The sequence below is a fragment of the Diceros bicornis genome, chromosome 26 (assembly GCF_020826845.1).
Source record: "Diceros bicornis minor isolate mBicDic1 chromosome 26, mDicBic1.mat.cur, whole genome shotgun sequence".
Classification (NCBI taxonomy): domain Eukaryota; kingdom Metazoa; phylum Chordata; class Mammalia; order Perissodactyla; family Rhinocerotidae; genus Diceros; species Diceros bicornis.
In genome coordinates this window covers 38,079,943-38,094,163 of record NC_080765.1, presented here as the reverse complement: position 1 = coordinate 38,094,163, position 14,221 = coordinate 38,079,943, and the positions used below count along the sequence as shown (strand labels likewise).

The window sequence follows — 14,221 nt, the reverse complement described above, 5'->3', positions numbered from 1 at the left end:
ATACTGTGCTTGATCTACTTATCACTGTTAACTTTAAGTCTGTGCAGATTCTGATGGTTCTAAATATGTGTTCATTTAGTTGCTGGATGAGATTTAGCTTTAACCAGCAAGGATCATCCAACCTTGAAAATAACTGATACAAAGAGTAAACGGAGTAATTTGTAGAACTGGCACTTGCAATTGATACGGTTTTCATACTAGATGCATGCAGCTCTTATAAATACTAAAGGAGGCATTTTTGCCAGGTCCCGACATGCTTTCTTTATTGTAGATTCCACTAATTTAACAAGTTAATGGAATTTTCTGTAGGGGTACAATTTCATTATGCTTTACTTAGAAAAACTACAGTAGGCTGTTCTTTTATTTTAAAACAACTTACTGTGTTTAAGAAATCATGTTAAAATATAAATTGGCAGAAAATAACTGACAGACCTAATAAAGCAGTGTCACAGTTGCATAAAGGTAGTTAATCGTATGTATGCATTCACCATTAGAAGGGGTCAAACTAATTCTTTCCTTTAATACAAACTGGAACAGTGTTTGTAAATGCCTCATTTAAAGTAGTGGATAGGGAAAGAGTTTAGAAAAGTCCAAGTAATAAAATGTAGTCAATTACTTGGTCAAGTTAAAAAGCTAATGCAACAATGTTACATCCAGATAAAAAACATTATTCAAAAGCAATTCAGATACCGAAAAGGGTTTCAAATTGAATATTTTATTAACATGGTAGTTGTTTTGTAACATGTGCACACACACTCGCACACTCAGAATGATCTGCCTGGGGGGAAAAAAGACTAAGTATACCTAGGGGGAAAATGAAAAATAAAAAAATTCCTGTAGGTTTTCATTATTGTAGGCAATTATGTCCACATCACTTACAAAGCTATTGCCAAATCTGTCCAAGGAAGCAGAGTTTGAGAGGGGAAGAAAAAAATCTTGGGAAAAATTCAACAGTGGCATAGCAGAGCTCTCAATATGAGAAAGCTGACATAATGTGGACTTTTGCTGTGAATTTTGTCTTTGCAAAGTATGGGGAGAGTTTTGTCAATGGGCAGAAAATAAGAGAAGGCGGTGTGAAGTAAGCTTTTGCAGTCAATTTTCCTCACAGTATTGTGCAGGGTCATCAAGAAAATGCTTAGTCTTTCTCTGGAACCAGTTTCAGAACTTTTCCAATTGCAATGGTCTTACCTAGAAATAAAATTAAAACAAACAAAAACAAAAACAAAACCTTTTCAGTAGTTAACAGCAAGGCTATGTAAGGTATTAAAGCTTATTTTAAATTATAAAAGTATTTTTTACAACATAAATTACTAATTAACTGGCTGTACCAAAGGCATGATTTCTGATTAGGTAGTCTTAATAAGTGGGTCTTTTGGGGGGAGCTGAAGAGATATGATTTCCTATATCAAAAACCTATGTTTTGACAAGTAAAATGTGGAATATCCACACAATGAAATTACTATTTGGCAATAAAAAGGAATGAAGTACATACAATACATGCTACAACATGGTTGAACTTCAAAAACATGCTGAGTGAAATAAAGTAGACACTAAAGACCACAAATTGTATGATTCTATTTATTTTTTATCTATTAGATAAAAATTCTATTTTATTTTATCATGTCCAAAACAGACAAATAGAAAAAGTAGATTGCCTAGGGCTGAAGGTAGAAATAGGAGGTGACTGTAAACAGGTACAAGAGTTTCTTTTTAGATGTTCTAAATGTTCCAAAATTAGAATGTGGTGATGACTGTACAACTCTGTAAACACTCTAAAATTCACTGAATTGTATACTTAACACAGGTCAATTTCTAGTATGTAAATTATCTCAATAAAGCTGTTAAAAAAGGCACTCAGGCCTATTATAAGAGATACAAAACCCATTAGGTCTTGTGAAAACCTAAAAGCCAAGCATTTTTTCTTTAGGAAAAAATAATTCTGGGGTTAAAAACTTTTGCTACATTAATTTCTTCTGTCTGCCTCATTTTATCAGGTTCTAACTGGTAACTAAAATTCTCATTTTGTTATATTAATAAAACAAACTCAATAACCAGTTTCGCTTATCCCAAGAAGAGTTTTAAGATAAGGACTTTAAAATGAAATGAATACTGTCTTTATACAGATTCTCTGAAACAAGGTCCAGAGACTGGATTCATCCTCACACTGCCAGTGCTCGGCACAGTTCCTGACATTCGGTAGATACACAGTAAGTTTTTTGCTGAATGGAAGTGGAACTCACATGTGAATTAACTATTGTATATTTCAACTGAACCATAAAGTTTTATGTAAAGTTTTCCACAGTCTTGAAATAGTTATCTAAGTTAGAAATATTAACAATCCTTAGAGAAATGTTTAATAAAAGTCATTTTGTTTTCATGATACCAAAGAATTTCATGGAGGAAAGACAGGGAAAAGGTGTTCCGATTCTCTCAGAGGCAGGCAGAGATGAAAGCACACAGAAGAGCAGGAATAGTCAACTTGCGGAAAAATTAGCTCTTAAAAGACTATCAATCCATGTATTTCTTTTCTCTCCCCCAATATCAGTGTAGTGAATGTTTATCATATTTGATTTTAAAATGATTTCTTCTGACCACAAAAAAATGGCAAGATGTCTACCTCAGAGGCTTGCTCAGCAAAAAACCTACCCTACAGGCCTAAGCCCTTCAAGATGGGCTTTAATCACACATATTACAAAGGATTTCATCACAGAAATGTCTTATTTAGTAAATAAAATGACTCAAAACCCATTACTTGCAAAATATCAAAATTAAGATTCTTCATCTGGAGCATTACTGCTAACATGCATGGTCAATTCTGTCTGTTGTTCAATTCATTCAACTCACAAAATAGTTATTATATGAGTATGTTATAGAACACATATCCAAGTTTTCTATGAACTTGTTATAATGTGCACTGTACTCAGAGGAAGATTCCCAAAGCTAAGCATCTTCATTATACTGCTAGACATCAATTTAAAGGCTTACCCTCATCTCTTAAGGTAAAACGACCCATCTGAGGGAAGTCTTTAAAGGTCTCAAGGCAGATGGTTCCTGCTGTCCTTAAGCGAGCAATGCATACTTGATCTTGTTTTACAAAACGGGGTCGAGTCTTACTTTTTTCTCCTGACTTTTTGTCTACCAAGCAGATTAAGGCCTAGCAAAGAAAAAAAGATGAGATCAGAATAATGTCAAATAAAACAATCTTTAAATTAAGAATAGGAGTGCAAATAAGAGTACATCACTGTGTCAACTAGAAATTATCAAGATGAAATGGTCTTAAAACACACAAAAACCCCAAATTATCTTAAAACTCACTGTTATTTCGACTTCCTCAATACAGGTATGAATATGCAGCACCGCATTATAACCTGGGCAGATGATGGATTTGTGCTCTATAATCACTATCTGTCAAACAAAAAAATTCACATATTTATCCCCAGATAGATAAATTCTTTTCTAAAGTAGAAAAGAATTCAATGTTGTAAAGTGCTATATAGTACCACAACAATGTGTAACTCACCATCTCAGCAGGACACCAACTTAAGTTATTTTTGTGTTAGAGGTGATGGGTCAGGTCGCCTGACCTCCAAGCATGAACTTTGATATCTTTACCCTACTGATCTTGGCAAGTGCTCAAACTTTAAAAACACAGCAGGCAACTTTCTTTTCTGGGAAGCTTTTCCTCTATACTCCCCCCAAGAAATTAAGTTAATCATTGCTGCTCATGTGCTAGTTTTTTCTCCCCCTAGATGTGAACTTATAGTTTTATCCGTTTTTCAATATCTGAGGTCTAGTAAAAGTAAACAACTTGTATCTGGCATCAAAGTGTAACTTGATTAGTTGTCATACTTTGTGATAGAAATCAAAAATTCAGTGAGCTACACCAATCATTTACTCTGTCATTCTCCTGGGGAGGTCAGGTTGCTATTAATATGGAGAAATTGTGTGTGTTTTCCTGTCTGGAAAGTTATTTGCTCTGAATGAACAGACAAACCATGACTTCCAAGGCAACTGTGCTCTACTTAAGGTGAAGACACTTTGAGCAAAATGTTAAGTAATATATTATCAACAGAAGATCAAAAATCAAAAGGAACTTAACAAAGAATACTACCTACCCAGTAAGAACTTGTACCATCTTGAAGACCTCATGTGTGTGAGACAGACATCATGGTTGTTGTGTCCAATAATGTCACCAATAATGAGGACAAAGGGCATTTAAATTCCAATTTCATTCAGACAGTAAAGATCACTAAGATACCAAGAATAACTGTTTACCTGGGCATCAAATGTGCGTCCAGAATGACAAAGATTATTAGGATCACAAAGTATGAATCCTGGAAGAATCTCCTCCTCTTCAATTCCTTTCAGTCTGATTTTGAGGTTTTCACCTGGGGCTACAGAATCAGTTTCTACATCATCGGAAAGGATTCCAAGAACTTCCACGTTGTGCTTAAAAAGAAACCAAGACTGGAGGTTTTCTGACACATTCACTACATTACAGAATGTAAAATGATCTGACTGTTCACTGAAGACTTGTAAGTCACATTTTTCTGTGGTTGCTGATTAGCCAAAATACTTATTTGAATATAAAACTTTATTACATTTGTATGACATGAACTTAATGAAAATCATATCCTATAAGTACAAACTGTCAACTTAATGAAAATCATATCCTCTAAGTACAAACTATCAATTAAAATATTAATTTGTCATCTTTTAGTCTCACATCCTAATAATTTCCAAACAGAATACAGTATAAACTAGCATTTGCCTTTTTCAGTTTTTTAAAATTAAATATTAAATCGAACATTTATATTTTTATTTTATAGATGTGATTATTATTATTAAATTCTAGGATTTAATAAACATAGCTTCCATTACCTATCGGTCCCTAAATATCTGAAGAGTGAACTTCTCAAAATTTATTTGAACAATTAAGCTTTAAAAGCATACTGACTGGTTAATGAGTACAGGGTTTCCTTTTGGGAGTGACAAAAATGTTCTCAAACTAGATAGTGGTGATGGCTGCACAATATTGTGAACGTACAAATGTCACTAATGGTAAATTTTACCTATCTTTTACCACAATAAGTTTTTTCAAAAGAGCATACAGATGGGGAAAAAAACTCCATTGTTAAAAGAAATACCCACAAATATTCCCTTATTTTACTCCATTTCTGCCCTTGGAGATAGTTCAATTTGTCCTGAAGGCTGTTGTTTTGTTTTCTGGTATGTGTTTTAAAAATATCAATTATCTCATGATGGTAGATAAACAGTGGAGAATCCAGAATCACATTCCATACCATAATTCTACAAATTGTCACTTGCTAAGACCTAGTAGCTTACCACCCCCATAATGGTTTTCTTTCCCAAAAGGCAACTTAAACCTTATTGATACCTGTCTGTTAAAATTCATTCCATGACCTGAAATAGAGCCATACTTGTTAGCTAAATTCTTTACATATCGGGATAAAGGGGTAGAAACTAGCAGTTCCACCATACACAAACTAAACTCAACAAGTATTATTTACTACTTTTTCCCCAAATAATCCAGCATAACAATTTCTCTCCCCAAATACAGCTTTTTATGGCTAAACAATATTTAGTCTAATCTTTCAGTTAATCCACAGTTATCAAAAATTAAGATTGAGACCAACAAATTCTCTTAGTTTATAAAAGGTATTAAGGATTTTGTCTACTCTAAGTACTTCATGTAAGTGGAATCATACATTATTTATCTTTTTGTGACTGGCTTATTTCACTTAGCATAATGCCCTCAAGGTTCCATCTGTGTTGTAGTATATGTCAGAAATTTCCTTCCTTTTTAAGCTGAATACAGTCATGCACCACATAACGATGTTTTGGTCAATGATGGACAGCACATACAGTGGTGGTCACACATGATTAGTACCCTAGAGCCTAGGGGTGTAGTAGGCTATACCATCTAGGTTTGTCTAAGTATACTCTAAGGTGTTCGCACAGTGAAATCACCAAACGACGTATTTCTCAGAACGTATCCCCATCGTTAAGTGACACATGACTGCAATATTCCATTGTATGTATATACCACATTTGGTTTATCCATTCATCCATCAATAGACACTATAAGTTGCTTACACATTTTAGTTATTGCAAATAATGCTGCTATGAACATTGGTTCTTCGAGATGTACTTTCAATTTTCTCAGGTATATACCCAGAAGTGGAACTGCTAGTCATATTATTGTATTTTTAATTTTTTAAATTTTTTGAGGAAATGCCATTACGTTTTCCACACCAGCTGCACAATTGTACATTCCTGTCAGCAGTACACAAGGGTTTCTATTTCTTCACATCCCTGCCAACATTTATTATTTTGTTTTTTTGAAGGTTGTCATCCTGATGGGTGTGAAGTGTTACCTCATTGTGGTTTTGATTTGCATTTCCCTAATAATTACTGATGTTGGAGCATCTTTTCATGTGCTTGTTGGCCATCTGCACATCTTCGGAGAAATGTTTATTTAAGTCCTTTGCTCAGTTTTTAGTTGGGTTGTTTGTTTTTTTTTTGTTGAGTTGCAGGAGTTCTTGATATATTCTGGACATTAACCCTTTATCAGATTTATGATACACAATTATTTTCTCCCATTTCCTAGGTTGCCTACCCATTAATTTTTTAATGTAAAATAGTCTGGCATCTACATCTTTTAAAATATTTAAATCTGTTCCACTGAGACTCAGCAGGACTAAAGTGAAGTGAGTTTTTAAGGCTTGCTTAACAACTATTATAGGACATGCTATACTGACCTGCCCGGTAATTAGTATAAAGTGACAGCTTCCAGAGAAGCTGTAATGACTATATTATGACCACTCATCTATTGCCATAGCCTGGCACTAAGTTCATTTGCCCACCGTGAACTGTATTTTCTTTCTATAGTGATAAAATAGTCATAAAATTTACCTTTTTAAACCATTTTACATTGTACAATTCAGTGGCATCTACCATATTTGCAACACTGTACAACCATCACCAGTATCTAGTTCCAAACATCTTTATCACCCCAAAAGGAAACCCTGTACCCATTAAGCAATCACTCCCCGTTCTTCCTGCCTCAACCCCTTGCAACCACTAATCTGCCTTCTATCTCTATGAGCAAACTCTACTTCTGTGACTGCTCTACAGACAAAATTGAGCCAGGATTCAAACTGACCATTATATTCATTCAGTTGTGACTGACCTTCAAGTTGCAGAAACAATTACCTGAGAAAAGATACTACGATAGGATACTCTAATCTCCAATGCATAAGGCATCAAGAAATCCCAAAGTATAATTTGTAAGGTGCCAATTCTACCTACACATTACATTGACAAGGGATACCTTTTCTAATTCACTGTGCCTGGAATGAGCATGGTAAAGAAATTCTCACTTAAGTCTAACAAAATTTCTATTTGGAGGTTCTAATAATTCAGGTCCATTTTCCTACATAAGTAACATTTTTGGAGCTATTAGAGAAACCCTCTCTGGAAAACAGGTAACAGTTTCTTAGTAACATGTCATCTGCAATTATCAGCAATTGAGCAGTCAGAAATAACACAAAGGATGATTCGTGGAGATTTTTCACATTTTAACAAAAACCTCTCCAAAGATGAAGAAATTAGGTATTAAAGAATAAGGTAAGGAAGAGTTAAGAAAAGACCCATTTATGATAAAGGCAACTCTCTCAAAACAAATTAGGAGCGTAGCTTGGACACATTATTTTACAGTATCCAATGTAACTACATACAAAAAAGAAAAACCGAAAGCTAATTATATCATGATTAAACCTGAGTTTTCATCCCTGGCTCTCTTACTAATCCCGTGTGTTAATGGAAGCAAGTCACTTAACCACTCCAGATCTCTATTTACTTCCTGTAAAATCATAAAGTTGAAGCTCTCTTGATGATGCATCTTTTAGCTCTAATGTGGTGCTACTACTGACCCTTCCCCATTTGTCATTGAATAACTAGAACATCACATATTCTTTATTAAATTGTGTACTTGACATTAATAAAACAGTATCCTGCATTTAAAAAGTTTCTTTTAATGGAAATCCCTAAGCTTTTGAAAAGTTCTGGCTCCTTGATCAAATTTTCAAAAGAAAACCTAAATGAGAAAGAGCATTACTAATTCTTACCTTGTTTGGCATCATCACAAGCTGCTGGCCTTTACAAATAGATCCTGATTCCAGCTTTCCCAGGACCACAGTGCCCATATCCTGTTTAAATTTAAAATAAAAAATCAACTTTCAGACTTTTATTACTCCTCTACAGCAGTTCAAAAACCCAAAGTAAAATCCTGCAGGGCTTACTCATAAAGAAAATCTTTAGCTCAAGTGGTAGAATGCTTAAGATTAATCTTAAACACAGGATAGGTAACAAATACTCTATAATATTTGTGTCATAAGCATATGTACAATTATAATATTAATAAATAAGTGTGCTTAAGATTTAAAAAGAAAGCATGGTACAGGAGACAGCACAGAATTTTACATTTGAAGATCTGAATTGTTTGTTCGAATTCAGGTTCTCTCAAAAATCTGAGCCTGTTTCCTCGTGTATAAAATTGGAAAAACACTACTTGTTCAAGAAATTTAGTATGGAGCTAATGAAAGAATGAAATATTTAAGGAGGGCAAAACATTACATATTGATACTGCAAAACTTAAAAAATTCAAGGTGAAAATCTAGGTAAAAATAATGAAGCTTATTTTTGTAAGAGAGTAACATCCAGTGTTGGTGAGGCTATGGTAGTACAAGCACTCACATACTGCTGGCGGTAATACAGTTAGCACAGTATTTTGGAAGGCTATTCGTCAGTATCTATCAACTTTGATGTGCAAATCCTTTGAGTTCAGCTGTTCTACTTGTATGAGATTCTCTCTACAAAATGATCACTGGCTCACTGGGAAACAGCTGGAATAAACTAAGCTGGTTGATTAAATTATGGTCTACCTATACTGCGAAATAATATATAGCCATTAAAAAGACATCTATGTTATGTTGTTAATTATTCAAGTTGTTTCATAATTTAAAACAAAACAATTATTTCACCTTCCATAAAACTCAATTTCTAGAACATTTTAGGTACCTTGTATTTATCCACAATTGGCAGCCTGATTGGTCCATCAACTGATCTATTGAAGTTTGGCAAATTATCCAGATATGGAATAAATGGTAATCCACTGAGAACATAACAATATATATCCATTAAAGAGAGTTAACATAAATATCAAAATTTTACCAAGCTGCACGACTATAACTTTATACAAAAAGCGTGGTTGTGACAACATTTTCATTACACCCATGTACTCTTCTCATTCAACCAGTTCATATATTCCTCAGAAACCAAAAATATAACAAAATAGCTCAATATAATGAAAAAGCTTCCCCATAAACTTATTTCATTAAAATTTAGGAAAATATTTTATAGCAAATAGCCCACATACTGTAATAAAATGACTACACTCTATTACTTAATTTTTATGGACTTTTCCAGCTCTGAAATCAGGATTCTATAAATTAATTTCCCCTTTAAATCTACAGTACATGGATTGGGAGACTTAATACTGTCAAGACAGCAATGCTCCCCAAATTGATCTACAAATTCAATGCAATCTCTATTAAAATCCCAGCTGCCTTTTCACAGAAACTGACAAGCTGATCCTAATGTTCATATGGAAATTCAAAAGATCCAGAACAGCCAAAACAATCTTGGAAAAAAAGGCAAAATTCAAAGACTCACACTTCCCAATTTGAAAACTGACAAAGCTACAGTAATCAAGACTTTACCTTACAAAAAAATTAACCCAAAATGAAACACACACCTATATGTAAAAGCTAAAATTATAACAAGCTTAGAAGAAAATAACAGGTCTAACTCTTCATGACTAGACTAGGCAATGTTTTCCTTGGTATGACCCCAAAAGCACAATCAACAAAAGAAAAAATAAACTGGACTTCATCAAAATTAAAACCTTTTGTGCTTCAAAGGATACCATTAAGAAAGTGAAGATAACCCACAGAATGGGGGAAAATATCTGCACATCATGTATCTGATAAGGGGCTTGTATCCAGTGCATAAAGAACTCTTACAACTCAACAACAAAAAGACAACCCAATTAAAACATGGGCAATGGCCATGGTATTTTTAATGCCAAGGTTAAAGTCAATATTTCTTAAATTACTTATTAAAACATAAACTTTTTTTCAAAGGAAGAAAAGGTCACTTACATGTACCAAGGACAGAAGTCGGACTGCTCTTTAAGATTTGCTCCAGTCAGTCCTGAGCAGGGCATAAAGTGAATATCCTTTTTGGGATTGAAGCCAACTTTTTTCAAAAATGGCACCAGTTTCTCTTTACATTCTTCATATCTATGAATATTTATAAATAACTCAATTATAATGTAAAGCAACTGAACTCTAGTTTCATTAAAAAAATTAAGAGTTAGAAAAACCCCAGGAGAAAAAAGCATATAGTAACAAAACCATCCTTTATTTCATTAACATGTCTATAAAATATAGTAAGACATCTAAGCTTACCTCTCATTGCTCCAATTTACCGTTGGATCATCCATCTTATTGATAAGCACAATTAAGTGTTTTACACCTGCTGTTTTTGCCAACATTGCATGCTCTCTTGTCTGTCCTCCTTTTTCAAATCCAGTTTCAAATTCTCCTTTCCTGGCAGAGATTACCTATTCCAAGAAATCAAATAGTTTATTCTTACACATTCTTGTATGCCATTCTAGCAGTAAAACATCTTTCGTTTCAGTTTTATCCACTTTTTGCAAGAAAATAGAAGCAAATGAGTTATAACATACATGCTTTCGAACATCACAATGTTTAAATGGTTTAAGATTTTGTTAAATGTTTCTGCTGATCTCCCATTTTCCAAACTCTACTATACCTTTATATGCTACAATTCAAACATGTATGTGATTTACTGTCAGTACACTGACCAAAACAAAAACGCAAAATGACTGAAGGCCTTAAGAAAACAGATCATTTCTTATTCATTTTTGTACCCACAGTGCATTTAGTGGGTACAAAATGGACTAGGCTTCGAATTTAGTGGACACTAAGATCTGACACATTAATAGAGGATTCAAGGGGAGAGAAAGGTGAAACCTATTTTCATAAGTAAATCAAATTATAAAGATTTCTTGAGCAGATTAGTGAGATGAAAGTGAACATTACGACTGTGTATACTATAGTTCACTGAAACCTAAGTCTAGCTTTTAGAGGGTAAATTCAAATATTTAAAGTTTAAGTGGAGCTGCTAACAAATACACAGGTGAATTGGAAATGTTTTTCTTACCAAGACAGCCAAATCAGCTTGAGAAGCACCACCAATCATATTTGGGACAAAACTCTTGTGGCCAGGGGCATCTAGAATTGTGAAATGCTTCTTTTCTGTTTCAAAATAGGCACGACCCACTTCTACTGTTTTACCCTTGTCTCGTTCTTCTTGATTTGTGTCTAAGGCCCAAGACAAGTACCTGAAATAATGTTAAAATAAGAATAATACTGATAAGAACATGATAGTTTTTAAGATTTTCTTCTACCATGAAAGGTGTTATTGATAACATCCAGCTTTATGTCCAGCATACAACATTTAAGTCATGAACAGGACTGGGTGGAAATGAAAATTAAGAGAATAAAACTGGTATTATTGTGACTCAAACACTTGGAGATTTTACATATATCACAATTATATATTTCTATAAGCAAACATTATTTATGAAAACAAGCTGACAACATATACAGAAAGACTACTTAGTACCAATGCCAATATCACCATGAGTTAATGGTGATATTGATATATAAACTCATATAAACTCATATAAAAATGAGTTATATTTCATTTTTATAATCATTTGGCACAAAATATAATATAAATAATGGCTAAGGATATTTTTGAAAAGTGAAGGCCACTAAGCTGCCATTTGGGAGCAATGGTTACTTGCTAAAAATTATTTCAATATTTCTTTGCCATATAAAAATTATTTATATTAAGTTCAAATTATCTCTAATAGTAGGCATTAATTTAGATTACTTCACCATCTGTATTTCATAGTATGTAATCCATTCTTTTAGTATAACATTGATTAGAATGTTTTTCCCTTAATACAGAGGAATACAACTAAAAAAAAAAGACCATCAATGTCCCATTCAGATAAAACTTGTTAACTTTTAAAAAATAAAAGTAATAAGTAAGGTTAGACAGAAGAAAAGAGTTGACCCTTTATCTCACCACTGAAAGGCAAGCACCATCCATTCCTTCTTCTTTCCAGTCTTTATTTGCATAGTTAATGAGCATATCCTAAGTACTATTGTATTTCCTGCTTTCTCCCCAAATTCCACTGTAACATAAATTCTATTCCTGGTTATTATAAATTCTATGAATGCAATTTTTCAGTGGTCAGGTAATGGCCCAACTAAATGGATGGTTTATAACTTATTCATCAAGTCTCGTATAACTGGATGTTTGGATGTTTCTAAATTTTCTCTGTGTAAGTTATGAAGCCATCAGGAACTGATCTACTGTGTAGTATGAGGGGAAGGGAAACTTTTCCTTTGTTATGACACCATTTTAGACCTCATGAACTTATATCTTAGTAGACTACAAAAGCATGAAGTAGGTAGTGTCTCCTTAGAAGTAATTTATAGCATCATCAAAGGTTACTATACCAAGTTTCTCTGTTTTTTTCTTTAGCTTCTCTTTCATATTTCTCAAGTGTCCTTTTGTCAACCATTCCAGTCAAATACCTGAAAACGTTTAAAGAAAAAAGAAGTAAACACTTAATTACTCACAAATTATTCAGTGAAGTTAGGAAACCTTTAAAGCTCTGGAGAAGAATTTCAACTCCAAAAAAGCAGTGGATGCAGAAATCATGGTAAGTTTCAGTGGAAAAGATATTTACATAGTCTCAAATTATCTCCCCCGAGATAAAGGAAAAAATAATAACTTTACAGTGGAGAATCCTGGCAGACCTTAACTAAGTAATCATGGCTATTATCACCAGTAATAAATAAAACATATTGAATATTGACATCATGTACTCCCTGACAGGATGCTCTGATAAGAGCACAAAATATCCTCGGTGATATTCTTGCCCCAAATACATAACCTCAATCTAATTGTGAAAAACATCAGTCAAACCCAAACTGAAGAACATCCTATAAAATAATGGAATAGCACTCTTCAAATTATGAAGGTCATAAAAGATAAGACTGAGGAAATGTCACAAGTAGAAGGAGACTAAGGAGATGTAACTAACTAAATGCAATGTGGAATTCTACAATAGAGAAATGACATTAGTGGAAAAACTGGTGGAATTCAAATAAGATCTATGGTTTAGTTAATGGTAGTGTTCCAATGTTAACTTCCTAGTTTTGATGACTGTACTATGGTTACTTAATACATTAACATTGCAGTAGGCTGAATGAAACGAATATGGGAACTCTCTGTACTGTTTTTGCAACCTTTCTGTAAGTCTGAATTATTTCAGAATAAAAGCTTTTTAAAAAAGCAAATGTAAATACTACATAAAAGAAAATAATTCCAACAATGTTGTCTAGGCAATTAAGTCTTACTAATACATTTCAATATTTAACATTTTAAAAATATCATCTGTCAAAGTGAGATTATAATTTTAAAATAATTCCTTAGTGATACCTAACTGCTTCCCTTGACTCAACTCAAATCAAAGCCTTCCTGTTCTAGCTTTCATCTCTATGTGTTCTCTACAGAGTCATCTATAGCGCATGCTTCTAACCATCAGTGTAGAATCCCAGTGAAATGCCAATGAAAATTATAGCCCATTAAGCAAAAAATATACATTTTCCTAAAACACAACATCAAATGGGCCCGACATGTCCATCCATAGAGCCTTAGTTAAGGATTCCTGTTCAAGAGCCTGTTTTAGGGGCTCTTGTGGAAATTTTCAGCAATAACTGGCAAGATTACCAACTAAGATTACTTAATAAGGCAAGATCCCTCTAGATCCTCTGATGATATAGTTTAAAGAAATGGGTCTAAATTTAGGAGGGATTAAAAATGTAAGATTTTTTAATTAAAAAGATTTTTTACAGGGTCCGGCCCTGTGGCTTGGCGGTTAAGTGCCACACTCCGCTACTGGTGGCCCAGGATTCAGATCCCAGGCGCACACCGACACACCACTTCTCCAGCCATGCTGAGGCCGCGT

At 33.7% G+C, this 14,221-nt stretch overlaps 1 protein-coding gene across 1 annotated transcript in view; it reads right to left on the bottom strand.

The window, feature by feature from the left end:
* Window positions 1-694: 694 nt before the first annotated feature.
* GSPT1 (G1 to S phase transition 1) overlaps window positions 695-14,221 on the bottom strand; it is a 29,921-nt gene continuing 16,394 nt past the window's right edge. The window contains exons 6-15 of the mRNA XM_058570034.1: window positions 12,705-12,782; window positions 11,332-11,512; window positions 10,554-10,708; window positions 10,245-10,385; window positions 9,103-9,196; window positions 8,151-8,231; window positions 4,276-4,449; window positions 3,316-3,405; window positions 2,986-3,154; window positions 695-1,188 (exon numbers count right to left, since the gene is read on the bottom strand). Of these exons, the coding sequence (XP_058426017.1) occupies window positions 1,136-1,188; window positions 2,986-3,154; window positions 3,316-3,405; window positions 4,276-4,449; window positions 8,151-8,231; window positions 9,103-9,196; window positions 10,245-10,385; window positions 10,554-10,708; window positions 11,332-11,512; window positions 12,705-12,782 (1,216 nt within the window). The 3' untranslated portion in view covers window positions 695-1,135. The remainder of the gene's footprint in view (window positions 1,189-2,985; window positions 3,155-3,315; window positions 3,406-4,275; window positions 4,450-8,150; window positions 8,232-9,102; window positions 9,197-10,244; window positions 10,386-10,553; window positions 10,709-11,331; window positions 11,513-12,704; window positions 12,783-14,221) is intronic.